Source organism: Entelurus aequoreus, linkage group LG05, assembly GCF_033978785.1.
Source record: "Entelurus aequoreus isolate RoL-2023_Sb linkage group LG05, RoL_Eaeq_v1.1, whole genome shotgun sequence".
Taxonomy (NCBI): Eukaryota; Metazoa; Chordata; class Actinopteri; order Syngnathiformes; family Syngnathidae; genus Entelurus; species Entelurus aequoreus.
In genome coordinates, this window is record NC_084735.1 from 58363194 (window position 1) to 58382589 (window position 19396).

Below are 19396 nucleotides of genomic sequence, written 5' to 3' on the forward strand. Positions count from 1 at the left end.
ACCGGTAACAGTTAGAGATTCTACCTCAGTAGAGGCATTTAAGTCCAATATTAAATCTCATTTATAAACTCTAGCCTCTAAACAGACCCCTTTTTAGACCAGTTGATCTGCCCTCTCTCGTTCCTCGTTTCCTCTTCTGTATAGAGGTTATCAGGTGGCCACAGATAAGTTCCCACGGAAGAGGCGCTTCCTGTTCCAAGTCAGGACCCGGGGTGGACCACTCCTCTGTGCATCAGTTGGTAACGTCTCTGTGCTGCTGACTTGTTTACATTCAGAAAGATCCCCTGCTGGCCTCCCTATGGACTGGACCCTCATAATAATAACTGTATCCACTCGGCATCCATTGCACTGGTCACCCGTGATTAAGGGCTTGATTAATTGATGAAGAAAGAGACGAGAAAGAGAAAGTGTTCGAGGACGGAGCCGTCGTGTGTGTGTGTGTGTGTTGCACTTCTGTTTATTTAGTTTAACAGTGCTATTTGTGACCATAAGTAAAAGGCTGACTTGTTCAAAGACAGTCAACTGCCGTCATATCGCCACCGCTATTACAATACAATTTTTTTCAATCTGCCAGAAAACATTTTTTATAGGTAGAAATATCACAGAATAACATTACAATCCATATTTGACAAAGCATGATCATATTGTAAGACATTTTTTGTAGTTTTGTTGGTTAAACCGGATGTGAAGCGTAGCGCTATCATTGTGAAGAGAAAAGACTTGACATATTTTGACAAAAGTCTATGATTAAAGTGACTTTAGATTTCCTCGCTACAGTCTTTTTTTCTGTTGAGCTTTAATTCCATTTTAACCTTAACCTGCTTAGTGGCCTAGTGGTTAGAGTGTCCGCCCTGAGATCGGTAGGTCGTGAGTTGAAACCCCGGCCGAGTCATACCAAAGACTATAAAATTGGGACCCATTACCTCCCTGCTTGGCACTCAGCATCAAGGGTTGGAATTGGGGGTTAAATCACCAAAATGATTGCTGGGCGCGGCCACCGCTGCTGCTCACTGCTCCCCTTACCTCCCAGGGGGTGAACAAGGGTGATGGGTCAAATGCAGAAGATATCTCACCACACCTAGTGTGTGTGTGACAATCATTGGTACTTTACTTTTTTTTGTTTAATAAAGCAGTTCGAGTAACAATTAGGGCTGGGCGATATATCTATATACGCGATATATCGCGGGTTTGTCTCTGTGCGATATAGAAAATTACTATATCGTGATATTCGAGTATATGTTCTCACGCAGTTGCTTTTAGCTGCTGGCAATACACTACAGGCTCTCCTCACTCTTTCCTGTGTCTCCTTCTAACAGACAGACAAGCGCACCTTCTTACACACGTCACATACTGTCACGTCATACGTCACATACGTATACGCCCTCGCGCAGCAAAGAGGTAGCAGCATGGGTAACGTTAGCTGTGATGCTAGCGCAGCCATGCGAGTGGTAATACGAGAGAGAGAAGGTGCGAATCTGGTAACAAATGAAGGAATAATTAATTCCCCCAAAAAACAGCAGGGGGTCCATCGTCTGGCGGTGGTTTGGCTTCAAGTGGGAATATGTCGAACAGACAACCGTAATTTGTCAAGTGTGGGGCAAAAGCGTTGCTATAAAAAGTAGCATTACTGCTAATATGTAGCATAAATTGAAAAGTCACCTGCTAGAGAATGAAGAGTGCTTACTCCGCATGTCAACATCTCCGTTCGGTGCCACACGCCTACACCATCAAAATGCAGAGGCAAACATTTCCAGATCAACACCGTATGAAAAAATAGTGATATTTTTAGTTGTGATTTCCTTCTCTGCATGAAAGTTTTAAAGTAGCATATATTAATGCAGTATGAAGAAGAATGTTTTAATGTAGACACATAGAATCATCAAACTGCTGTGATTATATGCATCAAGTGTTCATTCAAGGCTAAGGCAAAATATCGAGATATAGATCGTGTATCGCGATATGGCCTTAAAATATCGCGATATTAAAAAAAGGCCATATCGCCCAGCCCTAGTAACAATCTACATTTTATGTTAGTACCGGTAATAGACTTAACTGTAATATAAACACTCACGTAAAGCTCCTCTTAACTGTGCTCCTTTTGTTGACAACCTTGAATCAGTAAACTTTGCCGGCGTGGCGTTCTCTGCTTATTGTCGATGCTTGTCGATGCTAGAATGTAGCTATCGGCGCAGCAGCACCAGCTGACCAACAGCAGCTGTCGCTGCTCGCTGAGGACGGAGACTGCTGCTTGCTTTCACCTCAGAGTTTCCAAGACACAAAAAAGTCTCCAATATCCCCGGAAAAAGTAATTAGATTTGTCGCTAGTAGCTGTTTACAAAAGCAGTCGTCAAGAGGATTGACAAGACTGTCGGCGCCATCCTTGAGTGCGTGTTCGCTTTAAGATGGTATTCTAAACTTGAAGTGCGCCGATGATAAAAACGTTTGTCGCTGCAATACCAACCAGTTAGCTTAGTTTTATACTAAGTTCTGTTTTGAAACAAAATAGGCCACCTCTCATTGTGATCAAAGACTGTTTTTAAAAAATGTGCGCGTCTTCCGACATAAGCCTCAACGCGGAAGTGATTAATCGTCATTCATATTTGATAACGCGATAATTTATTTTTATTAAACACATGCATTAACGGATTAAGGTTGACAGCACATATATATATTTTTCTATATATGTGCTATTTAAATAATTGGAAATGACGCAATATGTTACTACATACGTCAGCAACCAAATTAGGAGCCTTTGTAATCGGTTTGCTTCCTTACTACTAAAAGAAAAGTTGTCTAGTGTGTTTACTTTATTGAATGCTCAAACTGTTCTTTGATTGCAATGAGAAACTTATGTTTAATGTACCGGTACTATAAGATTTTCTGTTAAAATAAAGCCAATATATACTGTATATACTTTTTGTGAACCCTTTTATTTTGAAAATTATAGAAATACATTTTGTACCGGTACCAAAACCAAAATATTGGTATCGGGACAACACTTGTTGTAATATGAAATATTCCTAAACAAACCTTGATCTCGGATGGCTTTGGGCTACTGAAGCTCTCCTCCACCTCAATCTTGAAGAGACCTCCCTGGGATGAGGTTCCGTCCAGCGTGGTCATACCAGGGGGGGCCTCCACGCTGCCATAGTCTTTGCTGCACATGTTCATGGGGGAGTAGCCCATTATGTGCTGCTCAAGGGAGGGAGGAGTAGGAAACATCTGGTGGAGGTCTGCTGTGCCTGGAGGGTAGATGGGCACAGCATACTTAGTAAACACTTCATTAGCAAAGCAATATAATTAGGAAGTCTTATTATATTGCAAAATTAACAAAAAACATCTTCCATATAATTTATAATGTCTATAATGCATTATTGATGCGCTTCGTCACTTAATGTAATAACTCAACATTTCATTTGTCTTTTGGAAAGATAATAACACCATATTTCCTAGTACTTCCCCGGCAGATTAAAGTACATAAAAAAGACAACGTATCTAATCTGTCACATAATCGGTGACTGCAAACAGAGATTAAATAAGAGTTCTAACAGAGAAGTTGGACAGCAGCTTCATGATGACAGTGACAGATATATTTTTCACCACTAGATGGCCAAGTCCTATAACAGCATGAATCATGCGTGAGTAGTAAATATCTCATAGGATCATATGATAGCTGCCAACATTTGATGTTTGCCATCCAATAGATCTCCCAACAATCCCCCCTTTATCTATGTATCTCATCAAATGGATAATACATAGCATAGTCAATAAGTCATAGAGTCATAGAGTAGATCCTCTGTATGACAGGTGTGTTTAAGGATCTGTTCTACAGTAAAAAAAAAAAAAAAAAAAAAAAGAAATATACAAAGATGTTCTAAAGAGTGTTCTGCTACTTTTAGATATGTATTGCAAAAATGTTAGCAAATATGAGGATCAATCAAGGAATTGGCCTGCTGGCGAACTAGTTAAATATTTCTGCGTGTCGTTCCTGAAGAACAGTGTTAGGAAAAATACTTTAAAAAAAGTAATTTTTTAAAATGTTATTTTCTTTCTACTCTTTTTCTCCGGTCTTTTATAATTCAATTATTCATTTAGTTAACCCATCATTTAATGAATTGCTACATTTGAAATGATAGAAGCAATATTAGAGGTACCTTTTATATTGGAATTATTATTATGATTGTTTCAAATGTAGTGTACTGTTCATTGTCAATACTGTGTAACTATCTACGTCAATAATCTTTTTTCATTTTATTTTATTATTATTTTCTTTGTAATAAATACTCATATTACAGTCGTATATTTTGTATCTGCTGATGTAGATATACCAAATGTTCCATGTTCGTAGTACCGGTTGAGGGACTGTTTAAGCACTGGAACAATTTATTAGGTACCGATTTGGTCCTAGGTACGATTAAAACAAGGTAAACGATAACCATCCTTAGTCACATGTTGATAAATGTCACAAGTTAGGGTAAGACTAAATTGTTTTGTAAATATTTCCTCAACACCTCTATTGTTTGAATCCACATTTTCAACACTTATTGGAATCCCAAATACACAAAAAGAGGTGCCAACAGGTAAGAAAAGTTGGTTTTGCATAAAATTACCCCTTTAACATACATTGATGAATGAATTTAGTTTCTGTGTTGTATTGGGATTACTATTATACTCAGAAATAATATTAGGGCAGTAAGTACAAGTACGTACTAATACAGGATACTGGGTCCAATATGGATGGCTTAGGTTCCTTGTTGCCCAATTTCTCATCTGTTCCATTTACCGCCCGTCTGGAACCAGCCTGTGGGAAAAAACAAAAGTACCTCAGCGCATAAGTGTAAGACAAATGACAGCTGTGGTTCAACAACACACAGGAATTGCAAACTAACAATTTTGAAGACTACATCTTACTAACCCCTAGTTCATCTTCATCCGAATTAAAGAGGTTGTCGAGGTCATCGATGGACACCACCAGGTCGGTCTCATGGATCAGGCTGGTAGACGCGAGGCGGTTAAGAGCAGCTGCCTGCTGAGGATCTGCAACACAAAGACTTTACACTTACAACTAAACCCAACTAAAAGTGGGTTTAAAATTCCTTCTCAATTCAATCACTTCTAACAGTTGTTTTGCAACTTTTAAAAATTCCAAATGTTAAGTTAAAAAGTTAAAGTACCAATGATTGTCACACACACACAAGGTGTGGCAAAATGATTCTCTGCATTTGACCCATCACCGTTGATCACCCCCCGGGAGGTGAGGGGAGCAGTGAGCAGCAGCGGTGGCCGCGCCCGGGAATCATTTTTAGTGATTTAACCCCCAATTCCAACCCCTGATGCTGAGTGCCAAGCCAAGCAGGGAGGTAATGGGTCCCGTTTTTATAGTCTTTGGTATGACTCGGCCGGGGTTTGAACTCACAACCTTACCGATCTCAGGGCGGACACTCTAACCACTAGGCCACTGAGTAGATGTATCATGTGGAGTTGAATTGACAATAATTGGTAATGACCGCTGCAAAGTTTTATTCCTCAGATGGTAATAGTCCCAGAGCTGATTTACAGATACTCAGTTTGTGTGTACGTGTGTTTGTGCGTGTGTGTGTGTGTGTGTGTGTGTGTGTGTGTGTGTGTGTGTGTGTGTGTGTGTGTGTGTAACAGCAGTCAAGTCATGCAAATAAAGAAGAAGGTTACTCGAACAAGAAAAATCCTACTTACCGTCAGATGGACCCGATCCTTCATCTTCACCCTGTTAGAAACACAAAAGGTTAATGGGTGGAAATCCAACATCACTCTAAACAGCAAGTGTTTGATTACATCATAAACAGGACACGCTCCACTTGCCATAACATTAGCTTGTTAAATGATACCAATCTCATATCTACAGCTTGTTAAAAACTCAAAAAAGAAATATTTGATTAAGTAGCAGCTGTTATAATCCAGAATACACAAAACATAAATAACCCAGCAAAACACTAATTCAAATTATTGAGCGCTTCTCTTTTTAAATGGTCAATCAAATCAATGATGACAACTAGGGCTATCTAAATACAACTTTTAAATATCCAATACAATAGCGCTATTAGAGTCTTGAGTATTGGGCGATAAAGATTATAAAGACATGCACCTGGGGATAGGTTGAATGGCAACACTAAATTGGCCCTAGTGTGTGAATGTGAGTGTGAATGTTGTCTGTCTATCTGTGTTGGCCCTGCGATGAGGTGGCGACTTGTCCGGGGTGTACCCCGCCTTCCGCCCGATTGTAGCTGAGATAGGCTCCAGCGCCCCCTGCGACCCCAAAGGAAATAAGCGGTAGAAAATGGATGGATGGATGGATTATAACCCGATACGATATCAAGAGGAATCATAGTACATACCGTACTTTTATTATCATGGTGTGTGGAATATTAGAAAACATTTGATTAAGTGAAATTAGTCAAACATAGAACAATAGGTATGAAAAACACTAACCTTATAACAGATTTATGGTGTCTTTAATTTAAAGTGGAGTGATAATTTGGGTTTTTGCGACACCTATTGCCACAATAATTTTGAAGTTTCTTACTGGATACTTTCTAATACACTTCTGCCTCGGAGACTTTGTATGTGTAATATGCAACTTAAATTATTTGATACTTGTTTCTATTGAAAAGTGTGCTGTTTTAGACTGTAATAATGTTCAATGTAGAACACTTAAAGTATTACATATGTCTAGCTTGTGTGCTTAGCTGTTGTGTAGCTGTTAGTTTCTATTAGCCTATAGCAGTGGTTCTTAACCTGGGTTCGATCGAACCCTAGGGGTTCGGTGAGTCAGCCTCAGGGGTTCTGCGGAGCCTCCGCCACGGATGTAAAGACACATCTGACTTATCGTGTAAATAAAAACTTCTCCCTATCGGCGTATTATGGATACCCCCAAACAATGTTCCCTCTAATTTTCCATCTGATTTTGCAGGTTGTTTGATTGATCGATTGAAACTTTTACCAGCAGATTGCAAAGGAAGAGAATACATTATATGAAACAGTACAGTTTACACAGTACAGTACATATTCCGTACAATTGACCACTAAATGGTAACACCCGAATAAGTTTTTCAACTTGTTTAAGTCGGGGTCCACGTTAATCAATTCATGGTATCGTTAATCAATTCATGGTAATGTATGTAAAGCGCTGCGATGATGTGGCGACTTGTCCAGGGTGTACCCCGCCTTCCGCCCGATTGTAGCTGAGATAGGCTCCAGCGCCCCCCGCGACCCCGAAGGGAATAAGCGGTACAAAATGGATGGATGTAAAGAGTGTAATTTGTTGTGAGTTCATGCACTGTGTTGGTTTTGTTCTTTGAACAAGGTGATGTTCATGCACGGTTCATTTTGTGCACCAGTAAAAAAACATATAACTTTTTCTTGAATTGAAAAAACATTTTATTTTTCACTAAAGAAGGGTTCGGTGAATGCGCATATGAAACTGGTGGGGTTCGGTACCTCCAACAAGGTTAAGAACCACTGGCCTATAGCCTACCATGTTTACCATGTGTAAATGACTTCACTAAAATAGAAGAAAAGAACAACCTTGTGTGTTGGAAGACATGTAGGTATAACTGGCTGTAGTAAACATGCTGCAGGACTGCTTGTATCGGACATTATATCACACATTTTACATGCAAGCACATATCATCCCATACATCCATTTTTTTGCTGTTATCAGACTGATATCCGATATCAATATCAGAATCAGGACACCCCCTTATAAAAAGTACAATTTGTACAAAATTGCAAGAGATGTTAAGATGAGGCAAATGAGATTTCTAGTGTGGATCCCAAATAAATCATGCTATACAAATGGTCTTTTAAGGTCCCACACAGACGTCAATAACTAAAACAAGTGAAAGGACTGAATTTTGTAACAAATTGCTACAATTTGAGCGGATTGTTTAACAATGTGTGATTTACCTGCTACATACAGTATCTTATATGTGTACTTTGGGCCAAAGTATTGTTTTTAGTATTAACTAATGATTGTATTCGTCTTAAAGCACAGACCAAGAGTGCCAAACATAATTCATGAAACATCTAATATAATGTCAGTAAAGCTTTTATTCTATTTTAACCTAATCCTAGAGTATTGCAGGCTATATGAAATATATAAAATTGTTATTTGAGTGCAACAAGAAAAGCCCAGTGTGTTTAATGCTTTTTATTTTTTTATTTTAATCTTCTAAAATTATTCTTTGAGTGCAATTAGAACCATATGTTTAATGTATCGTAAGATTTTTTGTTAAAATGAAGCCAAAATTTAATTTTTTTCCCCTTTATTTTCAAAAGTAGCGAAAACTATCAAAACAGATTTTGATCAAAACAGATTTTGGTACCGGTATCAAATTATTATTAACGGGACAATCCTACTGCTTTGTCTACACAAGAAAAAAACATAAGCTTAATTAGACAGTTGACGTGCGTGTTTGAGCACCACTCAGAGACAAATTTAATTGGTGGAAATGACACTAATTGGCCAAAATTTACAGGAAAATTGCGTGCTTTGGACAAAGTTGCAAAGCCACACATGATTTTCGAGGATTGGTTGAATTTGCGTAAATTAGCGCAATCGTGACCTTGCAAAATCAAATCCATAAATTCTAGCAACCTCTTGAATCTTACCTCGTGTTTGTTGCCGGACTCACACTCCCCGCCTGCCTTATCTTTTCTGTTGGAAAATGTGAATTTCACATCTCCTTCCTCGAATGCATAGGGGTCCTCTGCCGGCTCGTGTTCTCCATCAGACAGAGCAGCAGCCAGATACTGGTTCCTCGTGGCCTGATACATCAGCAAACGCTCCCCAGACACCTTCAGAGGGAATTTAGATGTGGACATCACCCTAGAACAAAAGAAAGCCAATAATCATTAATTTATCCATCCATCCATCATCAAAGTGAATTTGATAAATCACTAAGTATAACAATAATGTTAGTTTCAAGAGCATTTTGGAACTAAGTGAATTTGATTAATGACTAAGCAGAACGTGTGTAAATGGGATTCAACAAGTGTTGTGGTGCCGCCTCATAGTCCTTGTCAGCACTACTCAGTGTTTAACAGCAGGAAATGCGATGGCAAACGCCTCTGACAGCTGTCATGGAGCAGAACTGTATGCATGGTGTTTGTTGTAACACAATTGCTGAATTTTCCCCAGGGATCAATAAAGTACTTTCTATTCTATTCTATTCTATTCTATTCAATTACATTTGAAGCAGATTAGCGAGATCATGGTGACTCCAGCGCAGACTGTTCATACATACACTTGCAGACACATTGATCACTTGTCACCATGTGCCCGTGATTATTGTCCTGATAAGAGAATGCAAGGAGAGAGGCTAAGATTTGTTATGCTGTCAATAACTAGCATACGCCAGCCGTATTCTTCTGCATGCGTGTCCTCTCGTTACGCCTGTCCTGTCCTGATGCGAGGTGATGGTGTGCAGAGGCGCAGGTCGCAGTTTAGCTATCATTCAGAGGTATGGCCTAGAGGTTTTTCACCACCAGAATAGCTCAACCAAGCACTATTTCACAGCCCAATTGATAATTCTCACTATATCCATCTCCCAGGTTGCTGGACGTCTTTGCTGGTCCTGAACACTTGCTCTGCCTGTCATTGATCCTGTTCCGCCCTTCCTTCCCTCACTGGCCACAGCTTCTTTCGTGTGCAAGTGTCTTATTCAGCGACATAGCCGGGACTCCATTATAAAAGCAGTTCATCTTCCTCTAACCCACCGTTACTCCTAGTCTCTGCAAGCTGTGGCGCCTGACTGTGTGTAGGAATCAATGCGTAGTGCTGTCCATGCACATTGCTGATGTATGATGTCAAAAGGGCACATAGCCAGAGATTAGCATGCTGTGTGCAGCTCAGCGCTACACTAAACATTCTGAAGCAGAAGAATGAGGGAGGTGGCATCTAGGAGACAAATGGTCGATACCTGCACTGCATTGTGTTAGAGTTGGGCATAACAATCATTGATTGGTAAGATTTATGTTGATTGCATTGAATTGATTGTCTACTAATACCGTAATTTCCGGACTATAGAACGCACCGGAATATAAACTGCACCCACTATATTTTAGGGGAAAAATATATTTTTCCATATGTTGCGAAATAAGTAAATGTTTACTTACATACCTTAATTGTTTCCAAACGGTGCCTGTAACACAGCAGTTAAACGGCTGATTGAACAAAACCAAAGTCATCGTCATGGACCCACTAATTAAAAAAGTTTTAGTCCCCAACGACTGTCACACACACTTAGTGTGGTGAAATTTGTCCTCTGCATTTGACCCATCCCCATGTTTACCCCCTGGGAGGTGAGGGGAGCAGTGAGCAGCAGCGTGTGCCACGCTCAGGAATCATTTGGTGATGTAACCCCCCATTCCAACCCTTGATGCTGAGTGCAAAGCAGGGGGGCAATGGGTCCCATTTTTGTAGTCTTTGGTATGACTCGGCCGGGGTTTGAGCTCACGACCTCCCAGTCTCAGAGCGGACACTCTAACCACAAGGCCACTGAGCTGGTCATCGACTAATACCGTAATTTCCGGACTATAGAGTGCACCGGGATATAAGCTGACCCACTATATTTTAGGGGAAAAATATATTTTTCCATATTTTAGCCGCACCAGACTATAAGCCGGAGATATATATGTTGCGAAATAAGTAAATGTTTATTTAATTGTTTCCAAACGGTGCCTGTAACACGGCAGTTAAACGGCTGATCAAACAAAACCAAAGTCATCGTCATGGACCCACTAGCTACGGAAGCTCGCTCTCCAATCAGCTCAACAGATTCAATAACTCCACATTGACGTGTTGGTGAATTTACAAGGAATTTGTGAAACTGAAACAATACAATAAGAATGCCATTGTAAGTTAATAATACTAACACAGACACTCGTAAACTTGTTAGCATATTAGCTATTGCTAATGACGCTAACTTCATTACATTGCGATAGCACGTACAAATACGCATGAAAACACTCCTTTACGTTCTATTGTAAAACTTACAAACGTTGCTTGGAGTGATGAATGGTGAATCCATACGAGTAGAACACTATGGCCGACTGGAAGACTAAATGGCAAATTCTACCTCTAACTTGAAATGACTAAATGGAAGGAGACTGCAGCACCTGCAGTGAGTAAACACGCCCAAAAGATGGTGCCATGGAACAAACAATAACACACTTTATCAGTGTGTTTGCCTATTTATTTATTTTTTTTTAAATATTGTATTTTTGCCATAGGAAAAAAAAAAAAATCCATTTATAAGTTTTATAAGCCTCAGGGTTCAAAACGTAGGGAAAACAGTAGCGGCTTATAGTTCGGAATTTACTGCAACACCCATATTGAGGGTAATATTTGGTCCAACCGCTGGAAGTGCTGTTTAATCAGTCTCAACAAGTTTATGGTGCCAAGCAATGCTTCTCCACTGGTGGGTCTTTGCATTGGCAAAAAAAACAAAGTAATCTTGTATTCTAAAAGGGATTTTTTGGAGCAATTTATCTTCAATTATTACTCCTCAAAGTGGAAATAACACTTGGTAGTGCAATTTTAAAAGCTTCTTACACAGCAAAGAACCAACAAAGTTGTACAGGAATCACATGTAACTGAACAAAACGCCCGGAAAAGAGTGGAGTGCCATCTCTGGGTTGGGGAGGAGATCTTGCCCCAAGTGGAGGAGTTCAAGTACCTCGGAGTCTTGTTCAGGAGTGAGGGAATAGTGGATCGTGAGATCGACAGGCAGATCGGTGCGGCGACTTCAGTAATGCGGACGCTGTATCGATCTGTTGTGGTGAAGAAGGAGCTGAGTCGGAAGGCAAAGCTCTCAATTTACCGGTCGATCTACGTTCTCATCCTCACCTATGGTCATGAGCTTTGGGTTATGACCGAAAGGACAAGATCACGGGTAAAAGCGGCCGAAAGGAGTTTCCTCCGCCGGGTGGCGGGGCTCTCCCTTAGAGATAGGGTGAGAAGCTCTGTCATCCGGGAGGAGCTCAAAGTAAAGCCGCTGCTCCTCCACATCGAGAGGAGCCAGATGAGATGGTTCGGGCATCTGGTCAGAATGCTACCCAAACGCCTCCCGAGGGAGGTGTTTCGGGCACGTCCGACCGGTAGGAGGCCACGGGGAAGACCCAGGACACGTTGGGAAGACTATCTCTCCCGGCTGGCCTGGGAACGCCTCGGGATCCCCCGGGAGGAGCTGGACGAAATGGCTGGGGAGGGGGAAGTCTGGGCTTCCCTGCTTAGGCTGCTGCCCCCGCGACCCGACCTCAGATAAGTGGAAGAAGATGGATGGATGAACAAAACAACTATCTTACTTACAGCTTAAACAAAAAAAAAACAGGGCTGAGTACCAAATTATATTCTTTCATAGGTACTGGCTGATTTCCGTCTGTACCACCAGGTAGCAATTCACGTAAAATCAAACGGTTCTATATTTTGATACCTTTGTTGCACGTTACGTACGTTCGGTTGTACAGGCATATTCGTAGCAGACTGCCTCTTAGTAACACTGTACGTTTCATGCCAACAAAGACAGCATGCCTGAAAACACTCAAAAGTAAGGCTCTACTTTTCAAAATGAGCTAGCTCGATGCTAATCTACATTGGATATGCCATATAGATACTACTGATTAGCATTAGTGGTTTTAAATGGCGTATTTGTTGATGAAAAAGACAACTAAGATGCAAATAACAATCAAACAGCTGGAGTGTAATAAGTGCCATACCTACAGGATAAACACTTTGTAGGACTCAACTAAAGAAAAAACTGGCACATTAAAATGAATGGCAAAGAATACTTTCTGACTACGACAAACTGAAATGAATGCATGCTTGGAAATGAGAGGATATAACAACAGTTTTACTAAAACAGTTATTATTATCAGCTCATTGTTTAGGCAGTGCTTCTCAATTATTTTCTGCAACGCTCTCCAAGGAAGAAGAAAATATATTGCGTCCCCCGCCCCACCGTGATTATAAATAGTATAATGTGTCTATACAATTGTTAGACGGCATGGCGAAGTTGGTAGAGTGGCCGTGCCAGCAATCGGAGGGTTGCTGGTTACTGGGGTTCAATCCCTACCTTCTACCATCCTAGTCACGTCCGTTGTGTCCTTGGGCAAGACACTTCACCCTTGCTCCTGATGGCTGCTGGTTAGCGCCTTGCATGGGAGCTCCCGCCATCAGTGTGTGAATGTGTGTGTGAATGTGGAAATACTGTCAAAGCACTTTGAGTACCTTGAAGGTAGAAAAGCGCTATACAAGTATAACCCATTTATCATTATATTATCATTTATAGCTATACCTCAGCATAACATTGTAAGTTTATTAACATTAAAAGAAACAACACACCAGTCTTTCCTCATCTCCCACCGTGGTTACAATGAAGCAAAGTGTTACATAGCAGTGTTTCCCACACATTCATTTATTTGTGGCGGCCCGCCACGAAAGAATTACGTCCGCCACAAAAAAAAAAAAAAAAAAAAAAAAAATATTTTTATTTTTTGTCCTGTCCAGCTTCTCAGGTAAATCATATAGTTGATGTAGATGCCCATATAAGCTGTTCAGATTTACTTTACAAAAGAGAAGTGTAGGATACTTCTCTTGTTGCCTTATTTGTATTTGACCACTACTGTTTTCTGTTTATTTGTTACTGACTGTGGCAGGACACCTCTGCCTCTGTTTCACTTTATGTTGCTGGTAAATAATATGGTTGCAGTAGTAGGCTAAAGTTAAATTATTTAGTATGCACTAATTGAAGGGGCAGAGCTTTAAGAGACATTTTAGCCTTTATATTTTATAAGATATATTTTTTGTAAGAACCACAATTAATAAATATATTTCAGTGAATAACTTATTGTTGAAATCTGTATATAAATATGTACATAAAGTGTTGTAATTATATTGTAAAATGGATGGATGGATGGACGTTTAAAACAAAACTGTTATTATTAATTAGTAAGTATACATTTTTTTAGCCTTTTTAGAGAAAATCATATCATTGTAGTAAATTATGCAAATTAATCGATGATGTCATGGTGACCACGCCCATAGCCACGCCCCCACCGCCACAGGTATCTTGGCAGTTTATGGGAAACACTGCATAGGCTTCATCATATTCTGTTACGGCAAAAAAAAAGCATGTTCCCCCAGGTCACACGCACCCCCTCCTCCCCCCCCTGACATCACACCGCGCTCCCCAGGGGTCCCGCCCCACTATATGAGAAGGAATGGTTTATGGTGATGTTTGCAACTTCCTCAAAGTTACATTTTTAAAAGCAAAAAATATAACAAAAACACTACCGGCTAGCTTATGTTACCATTAGTGGTTGAACAGAACACATCTGTTTAACCATAGTCCATGTTTTTCAGAATTACAAAGTTGATGTAATAAACATTTTTACTGGACCGAATAAAATGATTGGTGTTTACGGCGGTCAGTCACCCGGTGACGTCATTACTTATGCGCAGAGAGCACGTGCACACATACAAAAGCAGTCCAAGAGCCTTGCAGTCATGTTGTTGTTATGATAGAATATACATTCAATGTCAGATATCCAAACTGCTATTATTAGCTAACAACACCTAAAGCGAATGCGCGTGCATGGGTTACGTACAAACGTAATTAAGTACAAGACGCCGCTAGAGGGCGGAATATAACGATTAAAAGTATGTGGGCTCTGTACCGAGGATGTCGTTGTGGCTTGTACAGCCCTTTGAGACACTTGTGATTTAGGGCTATATAAATAAACATTGATTGATTGATTGAAAATACATTGGAAAGTTGGCGCCCTCTACAAATGATTTGTTACACAAAAAAGGTACCCACACCTAATTGTAAATAGCACATAACATCAACAAACTACTCGATATAGTTCTCAAAACAATTATGTGGTAACAAGCACGTAAACTATAACCACATTTACAAAGCACCCACAAGGCATGCTTGGTAGTCCATCAGAAGACACGTAAGGATAAAATGCTGCTTGATTTTGGTTTGAATGTTTATAATTGTTTACCTAAGATAGTTGATCAGAAGAAAAGCTATATGTGAATCTATTAGAAATGCACCTTTTGTTGGAGTTATTTTGAGTTTGGTATTAAAAAGCTGCTACAAAATTATGTTACATTAATGTTATTGTAGGGCTGGGCAATATGGCAAAAACAATGATTGCGATTCATTTTTTCATATTATCCGATCTCAATTAATATCAAGTTTTTTTTAATTAGAGCGGATTGCCAGGATTATACAGAGTACCGCATTCCTACTGTTTACTACTGCAGTATCTTGTAACAGACATTTTCACCATGTTTGATTGAGGTAACACTGTATATGCTAACAGCTGACAACAAAGACGAATTGTAGGAATTTGTCACAAAATGCAGTCATTTCACTCGCATTAGTTGACGCTAATTGGGTGGTTTTAACACCGCTAATATTTGGCATCAAACCAAGCAACTGTGTGCATGTCTACGTATCTACATGACCACAACAGAGGAGCTGGTTTATTTATGAGAGTAGTATGTGTGTTTGCGAGAATGTCAACGTGTTGGCTGAGTGACGTCAGTGAGTGAGCGGGTGAGTAAAGCGAGAGAGAGAGAGGGAGCGCGTACACTGCACAGTAGCGTGATGAACCGGGCCCGGTTGTGAATTGCAAAACTAATATTCAAGCGATTGTCATGACTCGATGGCCTCGTCAGTCTGACCCAAAAGCGGAGCATAGCAGACCCATTGCCAGGTAAAGTGAAGAATGTTACCCCCGATGAAAACATCGGCCCTGGAGGGAAGGCCTGCCCTGTGCTACTTGACTAGGAACAGGAAAGGTGTAACGACTACATTATTACCTGTCACTCTTTATAGCTCCTTGTGCAGATCTGAATGCTTATTATTTAAATGTTTACCTAAGTTTGAAGCAAAGGTGTTAATACTAATCGCCACATTTGGCGAGGCGTGTTTTAAAGCGTCACCTTTATCGTTAGTTTTGAAGCCCAAATACCTCCACATTGTGCTTCACGCACCCTCTTTATTAACCAGTAGAATTGTCGTTTTTCTGCCATTCTTCTTCTCCACGATGTTATTGCCTGTACAAACTTTGTGTGTGCGTTTTGACACACTCAACATCATGCGCCTCGGCTCTGTAGTCACCGCTGCACAGCCGCATAAATGGTACCGGTATTTTCCAAAGGTACTATAGTACCGTTTCCAATTGATTAGTACCGCAATACTTTATTAGTACCATACAACTCTACAAGGTAATAATTTAATATCCATTATATGGATATTAAGTTTGTCGTTTGGATTCAGTTTGTTGTCTTTTTTTTATTCTAGTGGCATTATAAAAACTATTTTTATTCTCTATCCAGATTCCGTATTGACCATAAGTCTCAAAAGCCACATTTTCAATAGAGCTTGGGTGGTTTATGAGTTGTCAAATATCCCGGAAAATCTGAACTGCCTCCTGAAACGGTCATGTGATACAAGCAGGCAGTGAGGCTGAACCGCGTCCCGAAGCGGTCACGTGGTACAACTTGGCAGTGAGGCATCACACGTCATCATTTCAGGCTCCTTCCCTAAATGAAGCAAGTCTTGATACGCGCTTCGCGGAAACGCTCCCTCCATTACTCGACACACGCCTCGAAGACTCGGCACATTTGGTCCCATCACTACTTTTTACTGACCTGTCATGTGTAGCTTCTTTTTTGTGGATTGCACCTGCGAATTCCGCGATGTCTGGCCGAGGGAAATCCAACTAGCAGGCCGCTCCAGGCCTGGTGCGTCTCTGGATCCAGATGCCATGGAGCAGTCAGTCATCGACTCGGCCCTTTGTAAGTGGATAAGTCAGAAGATGGGCGAAATGCGAGCCGACTTCCTCGACAACTTTAAATCCGGTGTCAGAGGAGAGATAGCGGCTGTTATGGAGCCATTTGAGAGCATTCTATCGTCCCACGGCTAAGCCATCGCTAGCCTGGAGCTCGCTGCTAACAATAACGCTAAAGAGCTAACTGAACTCCGCACTAGCGTCAACAAGCTGGCTGCCACCATTGATCTCCTGTCTAAAAAATGCGATGATCTGAGGGGCCGCTCGAGGTGGAATAATGTCCGAGTGGTGGGCCTCCGTGGGGGCTATGAGGACCCTCGTCCGACTGAGTTCACTGCTCAATTCTTGGCCACTGTTTTCTTTTTCTTTGCATCAGTCAAGCTTTTTTATAGAGTTTTACCACAGACTTGCATTTTTGTATACTGTATATGTTGATGTTTGCATCTTTTTGCTATGACCCAGACGAATCGAACAGCAACGTCCGGCGGGTGTGGCATTAGGTTTATCAGTTTTAATTGCAAAGGGTTTAATAATCCTATAAAACAAAGTAATCTTTGTCATCTGGGCGCCCAGGTAATCTTCTTGTAGGAGACTCATCTTAAAGAGGAACTGCACTTTTTGGGGAATTTTGACAGCCGTTCACAATCATTATCAAAGACATGACGACGGATGGATTAAAAAAAAAAAAAGCATTCTAAATATTAAATAAACTTAAATATAAAAGAATGCTTACATCTTAACCAATGGGAGCTAATCTATTTCGCCTATGAAATCAAACATGTAACCATTCAAAACCCGCTAAAACTACTACATCTATATTTTGTGATTTGAATATCAACCAAGTATTAGTGATATAATTATTATGAGCCCTAACAAAGACACACAACTTTTAGCGGCGCAGTGATGAAGTGAAGTTAATTATATTTATATAGCACTCAAAGTGCTTTACATAGTGAAACCCAATGTCTAAGTTACATTTAAACCAGTGTGGGTGGGACTGGGAGGAGGTGGGTAAAGTGTCTTGCCCAAGGACACAACAGCAGTTACTAGGGTGGCGGTAGCGGGGATCGAACCTGGAACCCTTAAGTTGCTGGCACAATTGAGATAGGTATTGAGTAGGTATTCTGACAAGTTGGTACACTTTGAGAGTCATTTAGGACCCAAAAATGGCCAGAACGACACAAAAAGACGCTTTCCCCACCCCGTTTCTTTGTGAGGATTTATGAGACATTCCTCACCTAAATGGGAATATATGAACATCTTAGCAGTCGGAATCCCATTAATGCAGTGAGCAAAAATTAGTGATGAAGAAAAAAAAAAAAAAAGCTAATGTTGTGATGCCTTTTTTTAAGTAATGCGCAGTCTGCTGCTGCTTGCTGCTGCTGCCGCGAAAAAGCTAAGTACTATCTTTCTACCTGTGTGCTTCTAAGTGTTTTACAACTTTCTTTATTTCTTCTCAAACATATTTAGTAGTTTTATCAAACTTGCACAACACCCTCTCTGTCTCACCGCCCCTCTCTCAGCTAGATATCTGCTAAGCTAACAAAGCTAAGCTAGTCGCAGCTGAAAGCAACTACGCTCCGAAGGCGTCTGCCTATTGCTCCTAAGACAGCAAGAACTCGACTCAGTGAAAAAAACAACCTAGCTAGCTGCTAAGCTAACGAAGTTAAGCTTGTCACGGTTGAAAGTAACTACGCTCCGAGGGCATCTGCTCCCTCACGCTGCTGCTACTTCTTCGAAGACAGCAAGAACTTGACTCTGTGAAAGAAACAATGTGAGTATGGCTCCCTGCTCTTTGTGCACCTTTCTCATGGATAGCTTGGCCCTACTAGAGGACCGTGTCCGCCAGTCAGAGCAGAGTAATTTCGTAACTTTAGACGCTGCGAACACATTTGCTAGCATTAGCTGTAGCGAGCTGACTAGCCGAGCTTGTAGCAGCCCTAAGCGGCCTACAAGCCACAGTGAACCGGTTGAGACACATAATATGTTTAACCCTTTAGCTCGTCCTACACCCCAGTCTACCAGGCACCACACCTTAGTCATCGGGGACTCCATTACCCGGAACATACAGCTTAGTAAACCAGCCATGATTAAGGGTATTCCTGTGGTCAGAGCACCTGACATTGAAGCTAGTCTTAGGGAGCCTAGTAAACACGTACGACAGGCTAATCGCACCACTAGCTATGCGAACATAGTTATACACTTCGGCTCCAATGACAATAGGATGAGACATTCAGAGATTACAAAGAGGAACACAGCTCGGACTTGTAATCTCGCTAGAAAGATCTCCCGGTATCGAGTACTTGTCTCATCATTGCCTGTGAGAGGCAATGATTAGCAGATTAGTCTCGTTTAACAAGTGGCTGGCTAGTTTTCGTAGAGTACTGGGACTAACGTTTATTGATAATTGGCCCTCTTTCTGAGGCAAACCTGGCTTGCAGAGGAGGGACGGCCTTCGCCCTAACCGGGAAGGCGCCATCACTCTCTCCAGAAATATAGACCACTATTTGAGTCAAGCTTGACTAACTACACTAAAGCAAGCTCGGACACA

At 40.9% G+C, this 19396-nt stretch overlaps 1 protein-coding gene across 2 annotated transcripts in view; it reads right to left on the reverse strand.

Annotated features, from left to right (window-relative positions):
- med13a (mediator complex subunit 13a) overlaps positions 1 to 19396 on the reverse strand; it is a 205552-nt gene that overhangs the window by 37970 nt on the left and 148186 nt on the right. For both annotated transcript variants that reach the window (XM_062048448.1, XM_062048447.1), the window contains exons 10-14: positions 8647 to 8863; positions 5713 to 5743; positions 4916 to 5037; positions 4711 to 4801; positions 3031 to 3242 (exon numbers count right to left, since the gene is read on the reverse strand). In XM_062048448.1, coding sequence (XP_061904432.1) covers positions 3031 to 3242; positions 4711 to 4801; positions 4916 to 5037; positions 5713 to 5743; positions 8647 to 8863 — 673 coding nt within the window. The remainder of the gene's footprint in view (positions 1 to 3030; positions 3243 to 4710; positions 4802 to 4915; positions 5038 to 5712; positions 5744 to 8646; positions 8864 to 19396) is intronic.